This window comes from Schistocerca piceifrons, chromosome 4 (genome assembly GCF_021461385.2).
Source record: "Schistocerca piceifrons isolate TAMUIC-IGC-003096 chromosome 4, iqSchPice1.1, whole genome shotgun sequence".
NCBI lineage: Eukaryota > Metazoa > Arthropoda > Insecta > Orthoptera > Acrididae > Schistocerca > Schistocerca piceifrons.
In genome coordinates this window covers 70,976,120-71,002,812 of record NC_060141.1, presented here as the reverse complement: position 1 = coordinate 71,002,812, position 26,693 = coordinate 70,976,120, and the positions used below count along the sequence as shown (strand labels likewise).

General features: G+C 43.9%; 1 protein-coding gene across 1 annotated transcript in view; it reads left to right on the top strand.

Moving 5' to 3' along the window:
• Nucleotides 1–26,693, top strand: part of LOC124795604 (sulfate anion transporter 1-like) — a 164,924-nt gene that overhangs the window by 125,039 nt on the left and 13,192 nt on the right. The window contains exon 6 of the mRNA XM_047259674.1: nt 17,436–17,647. Coding sequence (XP_047115630.1) covers nt 17,436–17,647 — 212 coding nt within the window. The remainder of the gene's footprint in view (nt 1–17,435; nt 17,648–26,693) is intronic.

Here is a 26,693-nt window from a genome sequence, read left to right as displayed (position 1 = left end):
TAAGCAAGTGTTAACACGAAGTTCAAGATCTTCTGGTCGAATAAAATCAGTCTCTCCTCAGAATTCTGAGACATGATTCCCAATGACCAACAGGTCATTGGGAATCATGTCTGGCTTGCCTTAGCAACGTAGGTTACATTTGTCGAATGTTAAATGCGACGCATACGTTGTTGACCAACAGCCACCATCTTCATTTGCGGCTCTGAATGCTGGGTGAAAATGATGGTTAATGAGTAAGATGAGCTAGTTTGTTGATTCTACAGGGACAGAATACATCCTGTCTCTTACGCAGAGTTATACATTGGCATTGCACTTAGTGTGGAGGGACAACTCATTATTTCAGTTCACCTCTGCTGGAGATTGTTACTCAGTGGTCAATGAAAGATGTACTACATATTTGTGCTGTACTTGTGTAAAATAGTGTTCTGGTTGGGTAGTTGAACAACGCAAAAATCCTCCATCCACGGCCAAAATTTCAACGCGTTTTACATGTACTTTTTTGATATTTTATGCCAATTATGATTATTTCATAAGAGAGAGTATTTTCCTACATTTTCGACGCTATCTTCGAAGCAATTCATAAGGCCATAATAACGAGGAGTAAGGGCAATAGTCATGACCAGTATACCCATCCAGAGTTGACAATTGCTCTGAGAGTTCTTAACATATTGGACTGCCACATACTCGCATACTGTCTCTGGCAGCAGAGCTAAAGAGAGCTGTCAGTCATCTACATAACATGTATTGACATTTTATTTCTTCTCCAGTTTGTCTCCTGAATATGTGCTTGTACTGAGTGCGAATTAACGTTGTAAACTTATCTGTCCTTCGCTGACGTAGAAGACTGCAAACCTTCTTTCCTTCCCATCTGGGCAAGCTGTGCAGTGACTAGAGTACATGTAAAGCTTACTGGAACAGGATAAATGCTAGCTACAATGAAGTCGATAATTCGATTGTAATACTGGCATTTTAATTTGATATCCCCCAGAACTGACAAAATTTACAAAAAAAATGTGAATTTCTTTGTCCATCCACACACTCCAGAGAATGGCACATTAACAATTTGCTATTACGCGCCCCTATTACCGGCAGCTACGTTGATAAACATTCGGCACCTCGCAAGGATAACTACCAGATCACGATTATTAGGTAAGTTGTTGGAAGTGGTTAAGCGTCGGTGAAAATCTCGCTTCTGAGCTCTAACCGCAGAACTCTGCACGGAACACGCGTTGGTGCAGTGCTGCGATACAGACCGTATATCTCCCTTCGAAGACGATGGCCAAGACGCCGTCTCCAAGACCGTACCGCCCGATGGCTGAAGGCGAACTCCTCTCTCTCCACAATTCTCCGTTTCCCACGCGTACGAAAACGCGGCGAAAGAATACTCAGTTTCAGCCAATGTCGAACGCTCCATCATCGCCGAAACCCCTCCAACGGCATTTCTGAGATCTACCCAATGATCGAGTAGGTCGTATCGCCCCTAGGCAATCGAAATTCCCGTCTTGGCCGCGTGTTGCCCAGCACAGGTGGCTACGGATGCCGGGCTGTCCCCAAAAGCGCCGTATTGTCCCGCGTTTCCGGTAACTGCTACCTGCCGTCCGCGGCGGCCCGGCCAGCTAAAGCCAGCTGCAGACTTCATATTCCACAATTCTCAACTTCCGACACTATTCACCAACGCTTCAAGTTAGTGACTTAATCATGCAGACATGCAGGGAATACTGCTAGAGAGTACCTCATATTTATCATAATTCAATAAAGTCATGATCTAATGCCCTTGCCAGTCCCTTTATTATTAATACTAATGTTAGGAAGCTAACGTGTAAGTGCCCATGTCCTGGGACCTGTAGATTGGTTTCTGCTACCGAGTCCCAGTCCACAGGAGCATTTAAACGTCTTCTCCACCATCGAAGGAGAGTTCCTTTTCTTTCCGGAAATCTCTGGACCTAAAAGACATTCTTCCCTGGCTTTGGTAGGTGAAATAAGAACAGAACTGGGAAACTAGTTGAACGTAATTCTGTGGGTGCATCTAACATTTACGACACATTAATTCAGCTTATGTCAGTACTGTGCTTACGAGTATCTTGAGTATTTATTTAGTTACTAGGCAGTCTACTCATTTGTGTGCTGCAGTGGACTGACATCATTATTGTTCCTTGCATTTTTGTCTTTAGAGTTTTTAAGTGTATTATCACCTGAGCTGTTGCATGATTCATTGTTGAAGTCATCGTTTCCATCTCGGCTATTTATTAGTATACATACTAAGTGTTATTCTATACATATACACAAATGGCACGTTTCGGCGATATAGACTACTTAAAAGTGTGGTATTACTATAGAATCAGTGAGAGCGTGTGACCTCACACACCAAGTACTGGCTCTGTGGCCACCCACGGAAGTAGATATGTCCACATGCATTCACTTGCTATCTGAAACTACTATTCTGAATGTGCTTGCGCAATCTCATTGACTCTATAAACCTATCGCAGATGGAAGTGAATTTCTGGGCGAAATTGGAAGGTTGTACACAGGATGGAGAAAACAGGGTTGATAGTAAGATCAGGGGAAGGTATGGGACGTGGAATATAGCCAAATGTCCTTCGGTCGGAAAGGGACCGTTTTGCAAGTACAGTCCGCAGCTCGTGGTATCGCGGTAACGTTCTCGCTTCCCGAGCACGGAGACCCGAGTTCGATTCCCGGCAGGGTCAGGGATTATCACCTGCCCCGAGATGACTGGATCTTGTTGCGCCGTCTTCATCATCATCATTCATCCCATTACGGTCGGAGGAAGGCAACGGCAAACCACCTCCATTAGGACCTTGGCTAGTACGGTGGTGCGGTGTCCCGCATAGTTCCCCTACGCTCTGTCAAGAAGCAAGGGACTTCATTTCCATTTTCCATTGTGACTACAGTCATAAAACGAAAGCCAGCGCTTGATATGCTAGCGTAAGTTTGTCTGGTAAGCGAACGTGTATCATTTTGTCTATCAGTGCGGTTTTCACCATGTCTTAGTTAACACTACTTGATATACTGTACTTAATAGAGTAGTCCATTCAAGCTCTCTATACGTCAGCAAAAATTAAAACATGTGGACTCTAGGTTTCATTATTAATGACATTACACATTCCTGTACCAGATGTGGGCTATTTACTATAGTGCTGTGTTCTCAGTATGGCTCATTAGCTTAAAAAATTAATGTCATTAACGGCCATTAATGAAGCTGATTTCATAGCCAAGCTTTATCCACTAAACACAACAGAAAATTCACGTGTAAAGTAACAACCCATGTATATGAATTTCACTTTTGCCTGTCTTTGAGAGTTCAGTTGAAAGCCATGTTGTTGCCTTTTTTTAAATTTCTAACTGCTGTCTGTCCCATAGCAGGCGCTAGGTGGGCTAGTTACTTTAACTGCAAACACCTCCGCGCGCTGTGTGTCGTTTACTACACTCTGCAAATGTTTTGAATATAGCTTCGCATATAAAAGTTAATCACGTTTGTGGTACGCTGCGTAAAGAAACCGGTGGCATATTAATTCCGCCATGACTCAGCAAAAATCGTTCTGCTTGATAATTATCAGTGCAGACAGGCGAAATAAAAAGAGTAGTGAATTATTCCGCTCCAGAGGGTAGCACATCTTCCTCTGAGCCTTGGCGACAGGCGCATCCAATTCGATCGATACAGATGTCCTGATTGTAATGCTAATTATGGCTGTGTGAGACAGCGTCTGTCCATTCACTACACATGGAAGCACACAGAAATGGCATATCCTGTTTGCGAGTTACGGTTCTCAGTAATTATATCAGGTGGAACGGTCCAATTCAATTTCTGTCGTGAAAGCGAGTAGGGCGTGACGCATCGAGCCATATGCAGGGTGCAACTAAATTCCCTTTACAGACTTTGAGGACAGGTTCCTTACACCAAAACAACAATAAAAATCTTTAGTCACATGGGCTCTAAAATACGTACCTTAAGAGCTATGAGTACTTTTGTTTCTTCGATACTGTAAAATACATCTCTTCTACTGCAAGCTCTTTGCTTTCCATATTTTCAGAGGAGGTAATATCATAAAAAAGGTCCAGTAAACATGATTTCTAAATTGCATCTCTTAAAAACTATGAGCACTGTTTCATCTTTGCTATTGTCAAACACGTCTCTTCTATTGAACAGCTGTCCATAGTTTGGAAGGTCGGAGACGAGATACTGGCAGAAATAAAGCTGTGAGTACCGGGCGTGAGTCGTGCTTCGGTAGCTCAGATGGTAGAGCACTTGCCCGCGAAAGGCAAAGGTCCCGAGTTCGAGTCTCGGTCAGGCACACAGTTTTAATCTGCCAGGAAGTTTCAGCTGTCCATAGCTCTTAATGTACTCATTTTAGAGCCCATGTTTGCTGCACTTTTTTTTCTTCCTTTGGTTCAAAAATACGCAAAGCAAAGAGACAGTAATAGAACGGTATCGATGATGAACATGTGCTCATAGCTGTTAAGGTATGCATTTTAGAGCTAATGATTTCTAGACATATATTTTTTGTTTCGGTGTAAGTTTCTACCTCCTAGAAGTTTCCGAACGTGTGAAGGTACTCTTCTGCTTCTTCTAGCAACCAATTAGACACCATTACTGTTGGATTAGTGACAGTTTCAGTAGGCGTTGCGATGAAGGCTGTTTTATAGGATACTGTACTATGATGTTTTACAGTAGCATTGTGAAGTAAAATGTACAGGTATTGTGGCCAAAACATCTACATCTACTACATTTCTACATCTACATCTACATTTATACTCCGCAAGTCACCCAACGGCGTGTGGCGGAGGGCACTTTACGTGCCATTGTCATTACCTCCCTTTTCTGTTCCAGTCGCGTAGGGTTCGCGGGAAGAACGACTGTCTGAAAGCATCCGTGCGCGCTCGAATCTCTCTAATTTTACATTCGTCATCTCCTCTGGAGATATAAGTAGGGGGAAGCAATATATTCGATACCTCATCCAGAAACGCACCCTCTCGAAACGTGGCGGGCAAGTTACACCACGATGCAGAGCGCCTCTCTTGCAAAGTCTGCCACTTGAGTTTGGTAAACATCTCCGTAACGCTATCACGGTTACCAAATAACCCTGTGACGAAACGCGCCGCTCTTCTTTGGATGTTCTCTATCTCCTCCGTCAACCCGATCTGGTACGGATCCCACACTGATGAGCAATACTCAAGTATAGGTCGAACGAGCGTTTTCTAAGCCACCTCCTTTGTTGATGGACTACATTTTCTAAGGACTCTCCCAATGAATCTCAACCTGGTACCCGCCTTACCAACAATTAATTTTGTATGATCATTCCACTTCAAATCGTTCCGTACGCACACTCCCAGATATTTTACGGAAGTAACTGCTACCAGTGTTTGTTCCGCTATCATATAGTCATACAATAAAGGATCCTTCTTTCTATGTATTCGCAATACATTACATTTGTCTGATGTTAAGGGTCAGTCACCACTCCCTGCACCAAGTGCCTATCCGCTGCAGATCTTCCTGCATTTCGCTACAATTTTCTAATGCTGCAACTTCTCTGTATACTACAGCATCATCCGCGAAAAGCCGCATGGAACTTCCGACACTATCTACTAGGTCATTTATATATATTGTGAAAAGCAATGGTCCCATAACACTCCCCTGTGGCACGCCAGAGGTTACTTTAACGTCTGTAGACGTCTCTCCATTGAGAACAACATGCTGTGTTCTGTTTGCTAAAAACTCTTCAATCCAGCCACACAGCTGGTCTGATATTCCGTAGGCTCTTACTTTGTTTATCAGGCGACAGTGCGGAACTGTATCGAATGCCTTCCGGAAGTCAAGGAAAATAGCATCTACCTGAGAGCCTGTATCTAATATTTTCTGGGTCTCATGAACAAATAAAGCGAGTTGGGTCTCACACAATCGCCGTTTCCGGAATCCATGTTGATTCCTACAGAGTAGATTCTGGGTTTCCAGAAACGACATGATACTCGAGCAAAAAACATGTTCTAAAATTCTACAACAGATCGACGTCAGAGATATAGGTCTATAGTTTTGCGCATCTGCTCGACGACCCTTCTTGAAGACTGGGACTGCCTGTGCTCTTTTCCAATCATTTGGAACCTTCCGTTCCTCTAGAGACTTGCGGTGCACGGCTGTTAGAAGGGGGGCAAGTTCTTTCGCGTACTCTGTGTAGAATCGGATTGGTATCCCGTCAGGTCTAGTGGACTTTCCTCTGTTGAGTGATTCCAGTTGTTTTTCTATTCCTCGGACATTTATTTCGATGTCAGCCATTTTTTCGTTTGTGCGGGGATTTAGAGAAGGAACTGCAGTGCGGTCTTCCTCTGTGAAACAGCTTTGCAAAAAGGTGTTTAGTATTTCAGCTTCATGCGTGTCATCCTCTGTTTCAATGCCATCATCATCCCGGAGTGTCTGGATATGCTGTTTCGAGCCACTCACTGATTTAACGTAAGACCAGAACTTCCTAGGATTTTCTGTCAAGTCGGTACATAGAATTTTACTTTCGAATTCACTGAACGCTTCACGCATAGCCCTTCTTACGCTAACTTTGACATCGTTTCGCTTCTGTTTGTCTGAGAGGTTCTGGCTGCGTTGGAGTGAAGCTCTCTTTGCTTTTGCAGTAGTTTCCTAACTTTGTTGTTGAACCACGGTGGGTTTTTCCCGTCCCTCACAGTTTTACTCGGCACGTACCTGTCTAAAACGGATTTTACGATTGCCTTCAACTTTTTCCATAAACACTCAACATTGTCAGTGTCGGAACAGAAATTTTCGTTTTGATCTGTTAGGTAGTCTGAAGTCTGCCTTCTATTACTCTTGCTAAACAGATTAACCTTCCTCCCTTTTTTTATTTTCCTATTAACTTCCATATTCAGGGATGCTGCAACGGCCTTATGATCACTGATTCCCTGTTCTGCACTTACAGAGTCGAAAAGTTCCTTTTCCTAGTAGTGTTCCCATTCGAGTATCTTATTCTGCGTCATCATTAGACGCAAGTATCAACAGAGTACAAAGCTTTGTTGTAAGATCTACACATGTATCGGGGAATTCCCGTCAGCTACCTAACAGACACACTTTACACTTGGAAGCAAATAAAAACTGCATATGAGACCTACGGTCATCACTTGTTAATAACTTACATTCACCTCATGCTACGTCCGCCTCCGGTAGCTGAGAGGTCAGCGCGACAGAATGTCAATCCTAAAGGCTCGGGTTCGATTTCCTGCTGTGTCGGAGATTTTCTCCGTTTAGGGACTTGGTGTTGTGTTGCCTAATCATCATCATTTCATCCCCACCGACGAGCAAGTCGCCGAAGTGGCGTCAAATTGAAAGACTTGCACCCGGCGAACGGTCTATCCAACAGGAGGCCCTAGTCACTCGCCGTTTTACCTCATGCTACGGCTATTGAAAATCTGTTCCACATTAAACAAAAACTTGATACTTTAGTTTTTGTTATCGACGGAATATTAACAAATTTGAGAGACGGAATGTGACGATTACTGTCTTAGCCACAACGAATGATTCATTGCATATTTAATCTTTGATTAGCGGAGTGTGCTCTAATATTAACATTCGTTCATACTATTCCTTCCGAAAGACGCGCTGATCTTAATAAAATCGAATCTTAATAAAATCGTGATATTCGTATAGCGTGACATATACACTAAAGAGCGAAAGAAACTGGTACACCTGCCTAATATAGTGTAGGACCCCTGCGAGTGTGCAGAAGTGCTGCAACATGAGGTGGCGTACACTCGACTAGTGTCTGAAGTGGTGCTGGAGGGAGCTGACACTATGAAACCTGCAGGGCTGTCCATAAATCAGTAAGAGTACGAGGAGGTGGAGATCTCGTCTGAACAGCACGTTGCAAGGCATCCCAGATATGCTCAATAATGTTCATATCCGGGGAGTTCGGTGGCCAGTGTAAGTGTTTAAACTCAGAAGAGTGTTCTTGGAGCCACTCTGTAGAAGTTATGGACGTGTGGGGTGTCGCATTGTCCTGCTGGAATTGCCCAAGTCCGTCGGAAGGCGCAATGGACATGATTGGTTGTAGGTGATCAGACAGAATGGTTACGTACGTGTCATCTGTCACAGTCGTATCTAGACGTATCACGGGTCCAATATCACTCCAACTACACACGCCCCACACAATTACAGAGCCTCTACCAGCTCTACCCTGCTGACATGCAGGGTCCATGGATTCATGAGGTTGTCTCCATACCCGTACACGTCCAACCACGCGATACAATTTGAAACGAGACTCGTCCGACCAGTCAACACGTCGGTGTTGACGGGCCCAGGCGACGGCGACGCGTAAAGCATTGTGTCGTGCAGTCATCGAGGGTACACGAATCGGCCTTCGGCTTCGAAAGCCCATATCGATGATGTTCCGTTGAATGGTTGGCACGCTGACAATTGTTGATGCCGCGGCATTGAAATCTGCAGGAATTTGCGGAAGGGCTGCACTTCTGTCATGCTGAACGATTATCTTCAGTCGTCGTTGGTCCCGTTCTTGCAGGATCTTCTTCCGGCCGCATCGATGTCGGAGGTTTGATGTTTCACCGTGTTTATGATATTCACGGTACACTCGTAAAATGGTCGTACGGGAAAATTCCCACTTCATAGCTACCTCGGAGGTGCTGTGTCCTATCGCTCGCGCGCCGACTATAACACCAGTTCAAATTCACTTAATTCTTGATAACCTGCCATTGCAGCAGCAGTAACCTATCTAGCAACTGCTCCAGACACTTTTTGTCTTATAAAGACGTGGCTGACCGCAGCGCGCCGTATTCTGTGTGTTTACGTATCGCTGAATTTGAATACGCAAGCCTATGCCAGTTTCTTTGGTGTTTCAGTGTAGAGGGTAAGTGAGCGAGATAAACACATATTTTATGATATAAAAAAACGACGGCAGTATTAATATTTACGCTACTGTTAACACAGCCACATCTCACTCATCATCAAGGATAAGAGCCACTCGTAATTGGAGAGAATAGTTCAATACTCGCCTGTAGCATACGGCCAGCAGGAGCTGAAGGACGACCATACGAATCTGGATGATGTTATATGCAGGAAAATGCGTAGTTGTCTGTTCAAGAAGACTCATGTTCCAGTATTTTGAACTCAGGAAAGGGGTGCACCTGCAGCTCAGAACTGAAACTTCTAACGATCAGTGTAGACGGTTACTAAACCGGCATGATAGCCAGATCAATCTTGACGTACGATACGTAATTTATTTAATATTTTAAAAACTGTATATCATATCGTCAGTATGAGATAGATAGTGAGCTAAGTCCTGCATAAAAATGTTGCCTTGTCTAAATATTGACCCGTGCCGTGTCTTTAATAATAACAGTTATTAATGAAAAGAGACTCAAGATGTTGATTCGCCCAGCTATACTTCCTCTAATTCCTCAGTACTGTGTCTAATGTACTGAAAAAGATGGCTTGTACGAATGATAAATTTGAGGCTTCCTGTTACACGATTTGCTACACTACACTAATCACATATTATCTGTACATTCCAATGGCCAGACTCCCAGTAATCTGCTGGCATATTTTGAATTACATGCAGAGGCTTATGTGCTGAAGTTTCGGGGACGAAAATGTGTGTGCAAGAAAGAAATCTTTTTTATTACTGCCTAATCAACCCAATTAGAAATTCAAATTTATTATTCAAGGAGTGCTTTTTACCTTCCACTAGACGGTGCATTTGCAATGGCAGTATTTCTTTGACTACTGAAGCATATGCATGCAGAATTAAGGAAATTTTCCGATATTACAGAGGTTTAAATTCTTTCTTTATGTTTCGTGAGTTCTCTAAATCATTTCAGACGAATACGGAGATTACTTTATAGGCTGGCCCACGGCTGGTTCCTCAGCCTACACTTAGTAAAATTGTGTTAATTGTTTTTTTTAGTTCATATTTTCCCATGGCTACGAAGAAGGTGGCATGCTCAAGGGTGTCGTAAACATCTTATCTCAAGGAGAAAAAGAAATGGAAGTCTAGACCAAGTCCTTAGAACACAGGGAAAAAAACGACTGATACGGCCATGTATTTGAAGCATCCATTTTAGTAGCGTTCACAGTAAAAAAAGTAGTGTTGATATGAATCATAGATCAAAGCCTACATGAGACAGAGAACGTTCTCCCTCTAGGAAAGGAACAGCAGTACCCTCAGAAATGGCCAGACCTTAGAGAAATACCAACAGAAATGTCGCTTACATGTTGATGACTTTCTTCAGCATTTTGATTATTCTGCTCACTTTGGGTTACTACCAACTGCAGCGTTAGTTTTAAAATATTTTAATGACAGATTATGCGTTGATAATATTTTGATGTGCCTTCTTGACTGCAAGCCGTCCAGCCGTACTGCAGCTACACAAACACAGTTGCTGAAATGAAATACAGTTCGATTCTTACCTGGTGGCCCTGTTTATTCCATCGTTGTGTGGCCTTCTCTGTGCAATTAAAATTAGTCATTAATGTGGAACGACAAACAGCGACAGGCAAGGGACTGTTGATTGTCCCCATCTTCAGGTCACCAAAATTCGAATTATTATTTTGTTTGTACGTGAGGCATCAGTAGGCATCGACGATTAGGAAGCTGTATGATTCTTCTCGCCGCTACCAGTGGCCCTATATTCTGAAGGATTCCTGCCCGCGTGTCAGCTTTGTGCTCACATGGAACATGCAGGTGTTCGCTATGCAGATCGTCAAAACCTCACAACAATCTGTAAAGTAATTAAGTCATTCCTCGTAAGCCAATCGCCGTAAAGAATTTATATAACCTTCCAGAGTAACTTCCTGAGCGAGGTGGCGCAGTGGCTAGCACACTGGACTCGGATTCGGGAGGACGATGGTTCAATCGCGCGTCCGGCCATCCTGATTTAGGTTTTCAGTGATTTCCCTAAATCGCTCCAGGCAAATGCCGGGATGATTCCTTTGAAAGGGCACGGCCGGCTTACTTCCCCGTCCTTCCCTAATCCGACGAGACCGATGATCTCGCTGTCTGGTCTCCTCCCCCAAACAATCCAATCCAAATCCAGAGTAACTTAGGCTAACTGTCTTACAAATTTCAGTTTTATACTTAAACTAATTTCAACAATATTTCAGAGTAACTAAAACTAGAGTTCGTAACTACTCATTAGGAGAAAACTCCTGAAACGTTAAAATGTATTGGCAAATAAATAAGAGGAGGACTCAACACTTTAGTGCTGTAGGGTTTACATCAGGCGAGACTGGTCGCCAAGACATCAACGTGAGTGCACTGTAATGCTGCTCAAACCCCTGTGGCATGGTTTCGGCTCCTAGACACGGGCAACTCTACCGCTGAAAAACGACATCGCTGTCGTGGAAGACATCACGCATGAAGGGATGCAGGTCACTCACAGCTGTCAGCGTGTATTCGATTTCTACCATGGGTCCCATGCAAGCGCAGGAGAATGTCTCCCATACCATAACACTGCTCCCCCCCGCCTGCGTCCGTGACGCGCTGCACGTTTCGAGCCACCGTTCACCTCGATGACGGCGTTTGTGGAAACGACCATTGACTACACATGTGGTTCTCCCAAAGAGCCGAGACGTCTCCACTGATCGACGGTCAAATTCCGATGTTTGCGTGCTCACTGCAGTCGTAACTGACGATGTCGTTGGGTCAACATATGAACACGTGGGGGTGGTCTACTGCGGGGCTCCATGTTCGACAACGTACGACGAACGGTGAGCAGGCACCAGCATTGCGCTCTTTCGGCAGAGATCCCACAGATCACCATCTATCCAACTTTAAAGAGTAGACAAGCCTCCGAACCCCACGTTCTGTGAAGAGCTGTGGACGTCCAACCATTTAGCGCCTAGTGGTAGTTTCACTGTGCTTCTACCTCTTTCCGTAGTTGCTCACGACAATAGCACGTGAACATTCCACCAGCTTCGCCGTTTGCGAGACACTCGTTGACAGGCTTTGCGTAATAATAATCTGCCCTTTGTCAAAGTCGCTTATCTCGATGGATTTCCCCCATTTGCAGCCAGCATTTTCACTAGGGTGATCCCCCGTCCGTTTCTGCTACACTTACACACTTTTAGCAACGACCACGTGCCCTCAGCATCACCAGGAAACATCCAATGCCAGGGTGGAGAGTGGTCATAAAGTTTTGGCTTGTCAGTATAAGTGTGACAGCAGGAAGATCAGAAAGTCTACTGTCTTGCGACAATACTCCTCTCTAGTTGAGGAGTAGTCTTAGTGTGGGACGCCATGTCTAACTTCAATTCCGAAGTCCCTGCTTAGTAATTATGCAGAGCATTTGACTAAATTACAGTTAGGTATCGGAATTTAGATAGCTTCCTGTAGTGTCAAGCGTCATCACGGTTGCCCATCGGAGTGCGTAGGGATAGGGAAGTTTTGATGCTATGAAACTATAGATACCTGCTCAAATTAGTAGTACTCAGTTAGTCCTGGGATACTACTCATATGAGTCTCCAAACGCAACGATTCATACTCATATCGATAACATTTGAATTTTTTTATGTAGCTGAAGTAATGCTGAGTATATGTGACATTTAACTTGTTTGCCTATTTTATGTAGTCTAATAAAACACATTAAATAGTTTTATTTCTGTATGAAAGATAAAAAATCATATTTTGGATGGTTTGCCAAAACGATCAATTGCTGCATATATTTAGGTTACAACTTATTTCTGTTCTGAGTCATAGGTGCAACAGTTTTCAAAGGTAAACCCTCACGAAGCACAGACGTTGCGACAACGACGAGGTATTGGTGAACATATTTATAAAAACACGAAAAAATGACTTTCATATCTTCCCGTTCTGGAAATGGGTTGCTTTTTACAAGATACATAGGGTTTGACAAATGAAGAGATTTTTCATCACTTTGGTGTGTTTCCGTTTTGGTTTTGTGGCCGTGCACTAACTGATCATGTTGTTTCCACGAACCATATTCCTATGTTGCAGCAGAGGAAGCGGCACCCTCCTCCGATTCGCTTGGGCTGCTTTGTCTTTGATAAACCAGACGTTTGAGGTTTCATACGCCTCGCCCGCATGCTGCCGGACCTTGAAAATGAACGCTTTTAATCCTGAGAGCCAGCATAGTAGCAATGGGTGCATGGTCATTTAACTTAGTTAATCCACACTATTCCTTCAGCTCTCTCAATAAAACTTCTTTGTATTCTCTGACAGTTGATGAAACTGGTGAGATACAATATTAATGTCTGTTGGCACATAATTTATCATTGATATAGATTTTGATATTTTAAGACTCTTTCACCCACACGTTTGTCTTGTTACATATTCAAAAGGCATTTATAAATTTTGTACATGGCTCCACGTTCAGAGACAGTGAATAGTTACAATTGAAAGAAAACAGCCCTCGGTCACTATTTTTAAGGAATTAACCAGGTTTCAACACTGCTAGGAGTCTCTTCCTGAGAATTTAAATCAGAGAATGGTCTATAACATGGTCACAGAATTATGACTAAAAATGTATGATACAGAGTAGAAGTACGGAATCATCGTGAAAGACTAGCAGTACTTATATGTCATTCATAAAATAATAAATATGCCAAAAGGGCACTACTCACAAAGATATTTAAGATAAAGAAAACTGTGATGGCGAGCCACTAAAGGCTGCTCGTTACTTGCGTGGTGCAGGTTACAAAACGGACTTATTTTATAAAGCTGTAATTGGCTGAGTGTTTTCATATCTAAAGTAGTTGGCACGTGAGATGCTGAAACACTGTCAACCACGATTTCAGATATTACATTCCTCAAATGTAAGATTCGCTCCAACATGAAGAAGGCGGCATTTCAAGTTGTTTTAACATCAGAAACAAGCTTCAAAAGTGAGCCTTCAGGATTATTGTTTGCATACGACAGGATCACGTCGTTGTCAGTATGTCTGTCTGCCTGTCTCTCCGACTGTTAAAACTTTTTTATCAGGAACGGGTAGACGTATAAAACTGAAATTTATCGCATACTGAGGTCTATTGTCCCTTGGCGGTGTAAAACATTGATGCCTCTAAGTTAATGCAGTCAAAAGATACGTTACATATTTTCATAGTCGCAAACTCACTCGTCAAAATCTACAGGCTACATCCCGCTAGCCGAGAATCATGAAATTTGGCAAGAAGCAAAGTTTCACACTACAACCAAAGGAAAAAAATCGTAAACTGCGAATTTGTAACAACATCACAAGAAAAACGTTTTTTAAAGTTTTATCTTACACACTGTTCGTCCGTCTCTTAAGAGCCTTTTCTCCTCAGTAACGGGTAGACGCATCAAATTGAAATCTATGTTACATACTAAGTTCTGTAACCTCTTGGCGATGTAATAAATGTAAGCTTCTAAATTGATGCAGCCAAAAGGTACTGCCATTTATGCCATATATTTTGATACTGGCACACTGAATCATCAAAATTTATAGGGTACTTCCCGTTGGCATGTTGTTGTTGTTGTCTTCAGTCCTGAGACTGGTTTGATGCAGCTCTCCATGCTACTCTATCCTGTACAAGTTTCATCATCTCCCAGTACCTGCTGCAACCTACATCCTTCTGAACCTGCTTAATGTATTCATCTCTTGGTCTCCCTCTACGATTTTTACCCTTCACACAGCCCTCCAGTACTAAATTGGTGATCCCTTGATGCCTCAGAATATGTCCTACCAAGCGATCCCTTCTTCCAGTCAAGTTGTGCCACAAGCTCCTCTTCTCCCCAATTCTATTCAATACCTCCTCATTAGTTATGTGATCTACCCATCTAATCTTCAGCATTCTTCTGTAGCACCACATTTCGAAAGCTTCTATTCTCTTCTTGTCCAAACTATTTATCGTCCCGTTGGTGTAGAATCTTGAATTTTGTCAGGAAGCAAGGTTCCACTGTAGTGGCAAAGGAAGAAATCTGAAAGTTGGTAATTTATTGTCGCGTCACATGAAAAAATGTTATTTTTTCATTTGTTATCCGACGACAAATTTAAAAAGAAAACAATCAGTAGTTCTGCATTCAGCTCTACTGGCTTTCAACCTTTAAAAGTGAAGTATTAGGCGAAGAATGATTTTATTTCTCATATGACGTGTTTCGGAAGTTACCCATGATGAGATATTCAAAAGTGATTACTGGACGTAGATAAGGCGTTTCAAGTTGTATGTGAAACAAACATTCGCAGAGTAGTAAAACGTTGAAGCTAGTCTGTGAATATTTTTCATAGGACTGGAAGCGCCGATCTACGTGCAGTGATCGCTCCTGGACATCTGACAATAGATTCTGAAGCGCGTCATATTAGCTATAAAGCCATTCTTGGGCTAATATTTGATTTTTACCATTGTGATGCAGTCATCCTGAATGGAGAACTGACGGTTATAATAACAATGGTCGTCTGCCTCCTGCATGACTTTGTGCCACGTATACAGTATTGAAACTAAAACATTATCGAAAATCTTTGAAAGTCTGGGACCGATATCTTGCCACTATCAATGTCGGTAACAGGCAAAAACGGTCGAAGTTGTCGATTCCCAGAATGGATGAACTATCTGTATACGTTAGTAAGTTTGTACCGAACTCTCGATTAGATCAGTCCGCAGCTCGTGTTCTCGCAGTCTGACGGTCGCGTTCTCGCTTCCCGAGCGCGAGGTACCGGGTTGGGTTCCCGGCGGGGTCAGGGATTTTCACCTGCCTCGAGACGATTGGGTGTTTGTGTTGTCCTCATCATTTCATCATCATTCATGAAAGTGGCACGTTTGGACTGAGCAAGGTTGGGAATTTGTATGGGCACTGATAACCGCGAAGTTGAGCGCCCCCCACACCAAACATCATCACCATTATCGTCATCATCATCATCGATCAGATCTCAACCTGACAATTTTTTTTATTTTTCTAATGACTGCAGGATTGCGAGCAACAAGAGACAATACGGTCGAAGAGAAGATGAACACGCCCAGCTGAATAAGGGCACCGCACGCCTAGAGGGGGGTGGGCGAGGGCGGAGGGCAGATGGTAGTACCGTAGCCACAATCGCTCACTCGCTGCTCAGCTGTGTGCGTAAGGTCGATTGGATACAAGTACTTTTGTTTCGATACTGAGTAAGTATCGGTGGAAGTTCTCGATTGTGAAAGTACTCGGTATCGAAACAAAAGTCTCGGATACTTACAAGGGGAGGCCGCCAATTGTGAAATTCAGATTCGATTCATACTGCGCATAATAAAAGCTCATGGCCAGAGGTGTAATGTAGCAAAGCACCAAGATGCACTTCTCAGCCGTTGTCGAAAAAATGGACAGTTAAAAGAAACCGTTGCGATGAAATACTCTCTACGATTTATAATTTTCTACAGCGTTGTGGTGCAGCGGTAAGCACTCGGGTTCGTAATCCGAAAGTCGCCGGTTCGAATCTCGCGCCATGCAAAATTTTTTTTTTTTAGTGTTTGTTTTTTGTAATTCATATATATATATATATATATATATATATATATATATATATATATATAATTCCCGGCAATCAGTTGCAACAATTATGCATATAATAAGTTGTTGAAAGTCGCTTGTCGTGGAAACACTGGCGACTTCGAACATCATTATGTTTTCCGCAAACAAAGTTGTATTTCACAAATGTTATTAATTGTCTTCATAATGTTAACCACGTATAGTTAACGGAATACGTAGAAACGACATTCAGAAACGAATACGTATAGCGTAAGTCAAACGTTCGAATTAGAATAGAAACCCCACGAACACAAATTTGCTGTGGCAGGTATGAAATATAAACTCCGTTACTCGCTCGTTACACTTGAAGGACAGATGTTGAATGGGCCGAAACGAGCCGCCGCATAACAGCGTAGTTGCGTGCTAACTTCGAATGAAGGTAGATGCGGTCCCTAGCGCAACTTATAACATCGTCGAAAATCAGTGCGGACGGGAGAGCTTTGGTACACCCTGTTAAACAAACGGAAAAATGGAGGCGGTACAATTGGAGAGCGATCCGCCTTCACCAACATGCATAAGCAATTTATATATATATATATATATATATATATATATATATATATATATATATATATATATTTGAACTACAAAAAACTAATAATAAAAAAAAAGTTGCATGGCGCGGGATTCGATCTGGCGACCTTCATATTACGAACCCGAGCGCTTACCGCTGCGCCAGGACGCTCTGGAAAATTATTAATCGTCGAGAGTATTTCACCGCAACGGTTTCTTTTAACTGTCTATTTTCTCGACAACGGCTGAGAAGTGCATCTTGGTGCTTTGCCACATTACACCTCTGGCCATGAGCTTTTATTATGCGCAGTATGAATCGAATCTGAATTTCACAATTGACGGCCTCCCCTTGTTAGTTGTATATACTTGTGTTGGAACACGCGTGGCTAAGGGAGACGTAAGAGGAGTGAGGCGGCGGTCGTGTGGCAGGGGAATGGTGATGGCGGCGAGCCGCGACGTGCCGCGCATGTTCCGGCTGAGCTTGCTCGACGGCGGCGTGTGGGTGGCCTCCTTCCTGGGCGTCGTGCTGCTCGACACGGCGCTCGGCCTGCTGCTGGGCGTCGCCCTGTCGCTGCTCTTCCTGGTCGTCAGGGGGGCCGCGCCGCGAGTCCAGGTGCTCGGCATGCTGGCCGCCGCCAAAGGTGAGGGGCGGGGCGGGGCGCCGGAACCCCGCCCACTGGCGACGGAAACACCGCATCGCAGCCCCCTCAGATTTACCGGTAACATGGTGGGGTGGGCAGCACAGAAAAAAGTGAACACAGATGAATCACGAAAACAGGAAGGAGGTGAACTTAACAGCGAAAAAATTTTTTTGGAAATTTGTGGTAAGCTACTATGGGACCAAACTGCTGAGGTCATCGGTCCCTAGACTTGCACACTACTTAATCTAACTGAAACTAACTTATTCTAGGGACAACCCACACAGTTATGCCCGAGGGAGGACTCGATCCTCCGTCAGGGGGAGTCGCGCGAACAGTGACAAGGCGTCCCAGAGCGGGTGACTGTCAAAGGAACAATACAGTGTACCGTCCAAGCTCAAGATGTATAACATCGAGCGAGTACGAATAGCCAGCACGTTGTATTTGTATACTCACGCTGTTGGAATGTGAAGGGGGAGATCTGTGTTCCGATCTTCCTCATGCCCAATTTTCTTTTTTTTTTTCTTTTTCACTAAATTATGATATGTCTGTCCGGTCATTGACGTGTCTGTTCGTTGTATTCAGATTTGTATCTGTGTTATGGTGCAACGCCCGTTTGCAACAGCGAGTTATAAGGAAGAGACCTCCAGATGTACCTAGCTCTTAGCCGGCCGGTGTGGCCGTGCGGTTAAAGGCGCTTCAGTCTGGAACCGCGTGACCGCTACGGTCGCAGGTTCGAATCGTGCCTCGGGCATGGATGTCTGTGATGTCCTTAGGTTAGTTAGGTTTAAGTAGTTCTGAGTTCTAGGGGACTGATGACCACAGATGTTAAGTCCCATAGTGCTCAGGGTCATTTGAACCATTTTGAACCTAGCTCTTAAAAATGGTTCCTAAGGACATCACACACATCCATGTCCGAGGCAGGATTCGAATCTGCGACCATAGCAGCAGCGCGGCTGCGTACTGAAGCGCCTAGAACCGCTCGGCCACAACGACCGGCGTGGAGGTAGAAACCCGACAAACGCTATAACAGCGTTACTGCTTATCGCGCAACAGTAGGTTACCCCTGAAATTAGTGCCCCCTGCCGGCTATTGTGAAGAAAAAGGCTTAGTAGAGTAACTTACTTAAACAACAACACGCTGTGTTACGTAGTCCTGACACGAGCTGGGCTACATGTGCAGAAAACAATTCTCAGAGATTATTTTGCGTAATTTTGATCGCGAAACTCGATTATTTAACCAAAAAAGAAACCGTTTTTCTCCGACTCCCGTAAATCAGTTTGTAAATAATGAAGGAAATTGTTATAATTTTGTACAGTTTTAACTGTAAGAGCCAAATAAACTCGCTCTAGGTCATGAGTATGTCGTAATATGAAGTCTTATTGAATGTAAACACATTTTACGTAGCTGCTAGCTCTGATTCGAAATTCCCACCTATAGCGTGCCTTGCACGAATAACAGACGAGCCAGCTAACTGTCATTGGTCGGTGCTCAGAATTTAATGATGGGCAGAACATAACGCGGGCTGGAGCATACCACAATAAACACACGCTGTTAATATCCGTAAAAACACACCCTTCCAGAGAGTACGTGAAAAACGTGCAGTAACAACTACAATAAGATGAATGAATAAGATATAGAAACTAAATAGTAACAACTACTATTAAGAGAGGATTCAACAATGTCAACACTGATTGCAAACACACTTTCAACATTTAGTTTTTTTTAAAGCAAATACTTAGAAAAGTTTGCACGAAAGAGAAAGAAATTAAAGCTGAAACTGCATGAGATGCTTTAAGAGCGTACAGGGAGAGCGTTTGGCACACAGCTTCTCTTCGCGCGGTCTTTGCATTGAGACGTCGTTGTTGGCTTATCGCTGCTGGCGGCGTAATTGAAGTAACTCTATCAGGCAGAAAACTGTAGCCGATGCATTATCTTAATTAGTAAATGATTCCCCTGTGGGTAATAGTATTTCCCTGCATTCTTTTACTCACAGGCAAGGCAGATGTAGTCGTTACTGTGTAGATCTGCTTTCTATATGTTCGCGATTTCAACGTTCCATACACACGTTTTTGTTTCTAACGTCCTGTACACAATTTTGAAGCAGTATACAATGCACTTTTACTAGAGATCGCGACGTTAATAACAATCTGGTTTTTTGGCAATAACGATCGCCAACTCATATTTATTGCGAAAAACAGAACCACCCGTACCAAACAGTTCATAGCTCTCCACGGCGAAAGTTAAAGTTATAGTGCGAGCAGTAAATCATTGAATCATACGCAAGATAATAAGTTCATTGTACTGTAATTCGGTCAATTCAGTTACGTGCAAAACTACTCGTTTCTAGCTACGAAAATCACAGTCCATTTCAATAAACATTGTCACTGCTGTTTATAGTACTCCATGAAGCTCACTGTTTACATTTTGTTTCATAACGTCCATGTTTAAATTTAGTTTATAGCGTGACCGAAAAATAACAACATGGCCATAGATTCTCGTGTGCCTCCGTCGAGCCCGATTACACAACACACCCGTCCACTCCACGGCGCTACGCCCCTGGATAATGACACTCTTCGACTGTCAATCATCGATTCGCTCTCGCATCGCTGTTAATACGACAATGCTGCATATTACATTTGATTTCACACAACGCTCTTCAAAAATGCATTACAAAGAAAATGAAACATATATTGACACATTTTCATACACAATAAAGAGATTCGTGTATCAATATTAATAAATCAAAAAGCATTTAAATTTCATACTAGAAAACCAAAGAACAAATATTCTAAATTGTCAAAATATATGTGTACAGAATAAATGAAGCAGAAGGAGAGAAAGAAGGAAAAAGAAATATCTGTCATAATTAGCATTATTTTTTAACACAATACACCGTACTTATTGTTTCTCCCACTTTTCGAGATCTTCCTGGAACTGATTTTCTGGTATGGCGCACATATCTCCTATTGCACTGTGTTGAATCTCTTCTACGGCTTGGAAACTACGTCCTTTATAACGTGGTTTCAAGTTTGGGAAACAGAAAAAAGACTGCTTGCGCTATGTCCGGAGAATACGGTGTATGGGATGCAACGGGAATTTAGTGTTTTGCTATACAGCTGCGGACAAGGAGTAACGCGTGATCCGGAACATTGTCATGATACAACATCCAAGTCCGGTTCTCCCAAAATCCGCGCGTTTTCCTGCACACTGCGTCTCTCATGAGTGCTAGGATTCCCTGGTAGGTTTCCCCGGTTACCATCTGACCACGTGATGCAGATTCCTTATGGACAGTGATGATGTGGAAGATGGTCCAGGGTGGGATAGTCGCCGACCGGCAGTCTCCCTCGTTGAAAACTCTTGAACTACTCACTGCGCTGCGTACGACTCGTTCAGTTAGCTAAGCAGCTGCAATTTCTCTGTGGTAGTTTTGCCTTGCCAAGATCGAAGGGATATTTCACTCACTCACACACACACACACACACACACACACACACACACACACACACACACACACAGAGAGAGAGAGAGAGAGAGAGAGAGAGAGAAGAGAGAGAGAGAGAGAGAGATGAGTTTTTCTTCAAGCTCTTCCACCGTCGTCCGCAACTCGTGGTCTCGCTTCCCGAGCACGAGGGCCCAGGTTCGATTCCCAGCGGGGTCAGGGATTTTCACCTGCTTCGAGATGACTGGTTACTTGTGTTGTCCTCATCATTTCATCATAATTCATGACAGTGGCGAGATTGGACCGAGCAAAGGTTGGGAATTTGTACGGGCGCTGATAACCGAGCAGTTGAACGCCCCACAAACCAGTCATCGTCATCATCTTCATCGTCTTCTTCTCCACTGTCACTCCGGCACTAATCCGAGTTGGTTTTTGAACTAACGTCGTAATCAACAGGCCACCTTCCGGTGCGTGACGGAGTCTACCATGTACCACTATTAGTTCCCATTCCTGTTCTAATTGGAAAGAGCCCGAAGGAGAAACGAGGGTCTATATGTCTTCGTACGAGCCCTAATTTCTCTTATCTTGTCTTCGCGATCAGTAAGCAAAATGTATATCGGCGATAGTACAATCGTCCTTCAGTCAGCATAAAATGCCGGTTCTCTAAATTTTCTCGATATTATTCCGCAAAATGAACGTTTTCTTTCCTCCAGGGATTCCCATTTCATTCCTCCGAGGATTCCCATTTGAATTCACGGACCATTTCCGTATTACTCGCGTGCTAATCGAAGCTACCGGTAACGAACCTTGCAGCATATTTCTGAAATGCTTCAGTGTCTCCCTGGTGCAGATCCCAAAGTTCCGATCACTACCCACGAGCCAGCCGGAGTGGCCGAGCGGTTCTAAGCGCTACAGTCTGGAACCGCGGGACTGCTACGGTCGCAGGTTCGAATCCTGCCTCGGGCATGGATGTAATTGGTGTCCTTAGGTTAGTTAGGTTTAAGTAGTTCAAAGTTCTAGGGGACTAATGACGTCCGAAGATAAGTCCCATAGTGCTCAGAGCCATTTGATTACACACTACTGGCTATTAAAATTGCTACACCAAGAAGAAATGCAGATGATAAACGGGTATTCATTGGACAAATATATCGTACGAGAACTGACATGTGATTACATTTTCACGCAATTTGGGTGCATAGATCCTGAGAAATCAGTACCCAGATCAACCACCTCTGGCCGTAATAACGGCCTTGATACGCCTGGGCATTGAGTCAAGCAGAGCTTGGATGGCGTGTACAGATACAGCTGCCCATGCAGCTTCAACACAATACCACAGTTCATCAAGAGTAGTGAGGGGCGTATTGTGACGAGTCAGTTGCTCGGCCACCACTGACCAGACGTTTTCAATTGGTGAGAGATGTGGAGAGTGTGCCGGCCAGGGCAGCAGTCGAAAATTTTCTGTATCCAGAAAGACCCGTACAGGACCTGCAGCATGCGGTCGTGCATTATGCTGCTGAAATGTAGGGTTTCGCACGGATCGAATGAAGGGTAGAGCCACGGGTCGTAACACATCTGATACGTAACGTCCACTGTTCAAGGTGCCGTCAATGAGAACAAGAGGTGACCGAGATGTGTAACCAATGGCACCCCATACCATCAAGCCGGGTGATACGCCAGTATGGCGATGACGAATACACGCTTCCAATGTGCGTTCACCGCGATGTCGCCAAACACGGATGGGACCATCATGATGCTGTAAACAGAACCTGGATTCTTCCGAAAAAATGACGTTTTGCCATTCGTGCTCCCAGGTTCGTCGTTGAGTACACCATCGCAGGCGCTCCTGTCTGTGATACAGCGTCAAGGGTAACCGCAGCCACGGTCTCCGAGCTGATAGTCCATGCTGCTGCAATCGTCGCCAAACTGTTCGTGCAGATGGTTGTTGTCTCGCAAACGTCCCCATCTGTTGACTAAGGGGTCGAGACGTGTCTGCACGATCCGTTACAGGCATGCGGATAAGATGCCTGTCATCTCGACTGCTAGTGATACGAGGCCGTTGGGATCCAGCACGGCATTCCGTATTACCTTCCTGAATCAAATGGCTCTGAGAACTGTGGGACTTAAAAAATGGCTCTGAGCGCTATGGGACTCAACTGCTGAGATCATTAGTCCCCTAGAACTTAGAACTAGTTAAACCTAACTAACCTAAGGACATCACAAACATCCATGCCCGAGGCAGGATTCGAACCTGCGACCGTAGCGGTCTTGCGGTTCCAGACTGCAGCGCCTTTAACCGCACGGGCACTTCGGCCGGCTGTGGGACTTAACTTCTAACGTCAGCAGTCCCCTAGAACTTAGAACTACTTAAACCTAACTAACCTAACGACATCACACACATCCATGCCCGAGGCAGAATTCGAACCTTCGGCCATAGCGGTCGCGCTGTTCCAGATTGTAGCGCCTTAAACCGCTTGGCCACCCCAGCCGTCCTTCCTGAATCCAGCGATTCCATATTCTGCTAACAGTAATTGGATCTCGACCAACGCGAGCACCAATGTCGCGATACGATAAACCGCAATCGCGATAGGCTTGAATCCGACCTTTATCAAAGTCGGAAACGTGATGGTACGCATTTCTCCTCCTTACACGAGGCATCACAACAACGTTTCACCAGGCAACGCCGGTCAGCTGCTGCTTGCGCATGAGAAATCGGTTGGAAACTTTCCTCATGTCAGCACGTTGTAGGAATCGCCACGGCGCCAACCTTGTGTGAATGCTCTGAAAAGCTAATCATTTGCAGATCACAGTGTCTTCTTCCTGTCGGTTAAATTTCGCGTCTGTAGCACGTCATCTTCGTGGTGTAGCAATTTTAATGGCCAGTAGTGTAATCTTGAGCCAATATAGATGGGAAATTGTTTACCGTATGGGTACCAAACTTTATAGGAACGATACAGGATTTATGTTGTTAGCAGTGTGTCATGACTTCCTGTTAGCCGCTGGTACTAGGATGCAGACGTTGTGTTGAAACATGAGCATTACTTGGCGTTACAGTTGCAGAATTTCAACTTGGGCCTGGAAAAGGTTAGGAAGGCTTTATCATAAAGCTATTTTATTGAAACAACAGTAATAGAGCTGCTGTTCTTCTCGAGTATCGCCTCATCAAAGGAGTGCGGAGAGGTACTCTTTTCGCACCGTGGTTGAAGATCATGATTCGGACGTTTGAATTAACTGACGATTTGGAAATTATCCTGGTAGACGCCGACGGCCAATTGAGCCACCAGTTGTTGCCATTACTGAGAAATCTGGACGTAAAGTCAGTTTTTCAAGCAGTGCGCGAACTGGTGCTCCATTCGTTAAGTGGTACGAACAATTGTAAAATGGTATCCGTACAAACTTCACGTTACTCAGCAACTTTTTCGGCGTGATTCAGACTTTCGAGTAGAGTTTGCTCTTGCTTTTCCTGCAGGTTTGAAGTTGACGACTTGTGGCCTTGCAACATTTTGTGGAGCGATGAGAATATTTTACGATCACTGAGACAGTGACCACTCACACTTACCACATTTGGCGATTGTCACCACCATCGGACGTCTATAGTGAACGATTCACGGGCCCATTTTCAGTTGAGGAAGTCGTAGCCCAAGGAGCAAGTACATGCAGCGTGAACCGCACACATTACTACCATCTGCTTCGCCAACATGTGATCCCTACTCTACGGCAAATAGATGCTTTGAAATGAACTGTTTTGATGCATAAAGTAGCTTTGGAGCTCGTATTGCTCGAGAGGTTTCTTGATTACTCAGTAACACATTTGGATGAAACCGAATCATTGGTCAACCTTTCCAAACTGCGTAGCCACCAAGATCATGAGATCTGAAGCAGTGTGATTTCTGTCTGGCAGGTACGCTAACTCATTTTGGAGGTTGAAGATGAGCATAGCGACGGAGGTCGTCAGCACTTCATATGAGATATTTCGGGTGGCAGTAGAGCAATCTCTAGTGCTCTTCGAGGGTGTCGTGGATGCACATGGTCGTCACAGTCAGCAACGTTTGTAACCTGCAACGTAAACATGGTACGTGTTATACCGGAGACAAGGTAGCCCCTGAGGACCGGCAACCCATATTACACGACAGAGGACGAGGTTGTCTATGCCCAAGGCGCACCAAAAGCACCATGGTGGACACAGGCTATTTACACACAAGATAATGGAAACAGACATTCCGAGCACTACCTCATGCAGGGGGATCTCGAGCAACGGCCTGCTGGAAGTATCACTACGCCAAAACCCGAGGCAGCTATTTGGGGTCTAGAACCAAGTTCAGCTCGCGCTGTATGCTGTGATCGCTGAAGATTACGTCTTCGTTTCTGAATTGTACTGTTACTAGTTACTAGTGTGTGTGTGTGTGTGTGTGTGTGTGTGTGTGTGTGTGTGTGTGTGTGTGTGTGTTGTGTGCGTGTGTGTGTGTGTGTGTGTGTGTACCACGAACATTTGTGGAAAATTAGAAGTGATCTTTTGTTTGCCTCAATAAGGAGACTTTTACTGGCACCGTTATTGTTACCTTTCGTTTGTTGTTCAGTCATTAAACTTTTGAATTTGCATAAATAAAAGTTGTGTTTGTGAAAAATTGCGAAATGTCAGCCACCACAATGCGCAATTAACAAATGATACCCTCTCATGTTTAAATTAAAATGCGTTTCATTCAGTTGTTTACTGCTTACGTCGGCGAAGAAACAATACCGCGTAAGCATCAAAAAAAGAAAAATGGTTCAAATGGCTCTGAGCACTATGGGACTTAACTGCTGAGGTCATCAGTCCCCTAGAACTCAGAACTACTTAAACCTAACTAACCTAAGGACATCACACACATCCATGCCCGAGGCAGGATTCGAACCTGCGACCGTAGCGGTCGCTCGGCTCCAGACTGTAGCGCCTAGAACCGCACGGTCTCTCTGGCCGGTAGCAAAATAAGAATTTTACACGAGAGACAAAAAAGTGTCGAAAATGCGTAATACATCTCACAGTGGTGTTAAATTTGCATCGTAGCACTACAAGGAAATATTGGATCAAATAAAAATGTGAAACAAAAAAAAATACGCTTTAGAAAGCTTAATTAGGGCACATACGCGGAACTGTCTCGGTATTTATGCCGTGATCTGTTACTTACGCGGTATTTGTTTGCAAGTCTCCTGGCACGACTTGACACATTTACGTTGGCATTTGGTGCTGAAAAAGCCAGTAAGAACACGTTTTGGAGTATTAATCATTTTTTATTGAAAGATTTCATAGAAACATTTTAAATAAATATACCGTTTACATAGTTCCGATAATGTCTGCACATTTCCTCAGGAAAAATCATAAACGTCACTAAAAGACTCAAAGCAGCAACGGAGAATTACACTATACTGATACTCGTCACACAGTTACCCCCGCGATAATTTTCAGTCATAAGGAATGTTGTCATAATAACTATGACAATCTTTAGGAAGAACAGATTTAAGTTTTTGGAAATGATCCCATTTGGATTTCTTGATTTTCAGTCTTTCTTTGTATAGTTTCAGGGAGCAAACATCTCGGTAATTCTTGCCACACCTCGTTAGCACTTGTAGTAA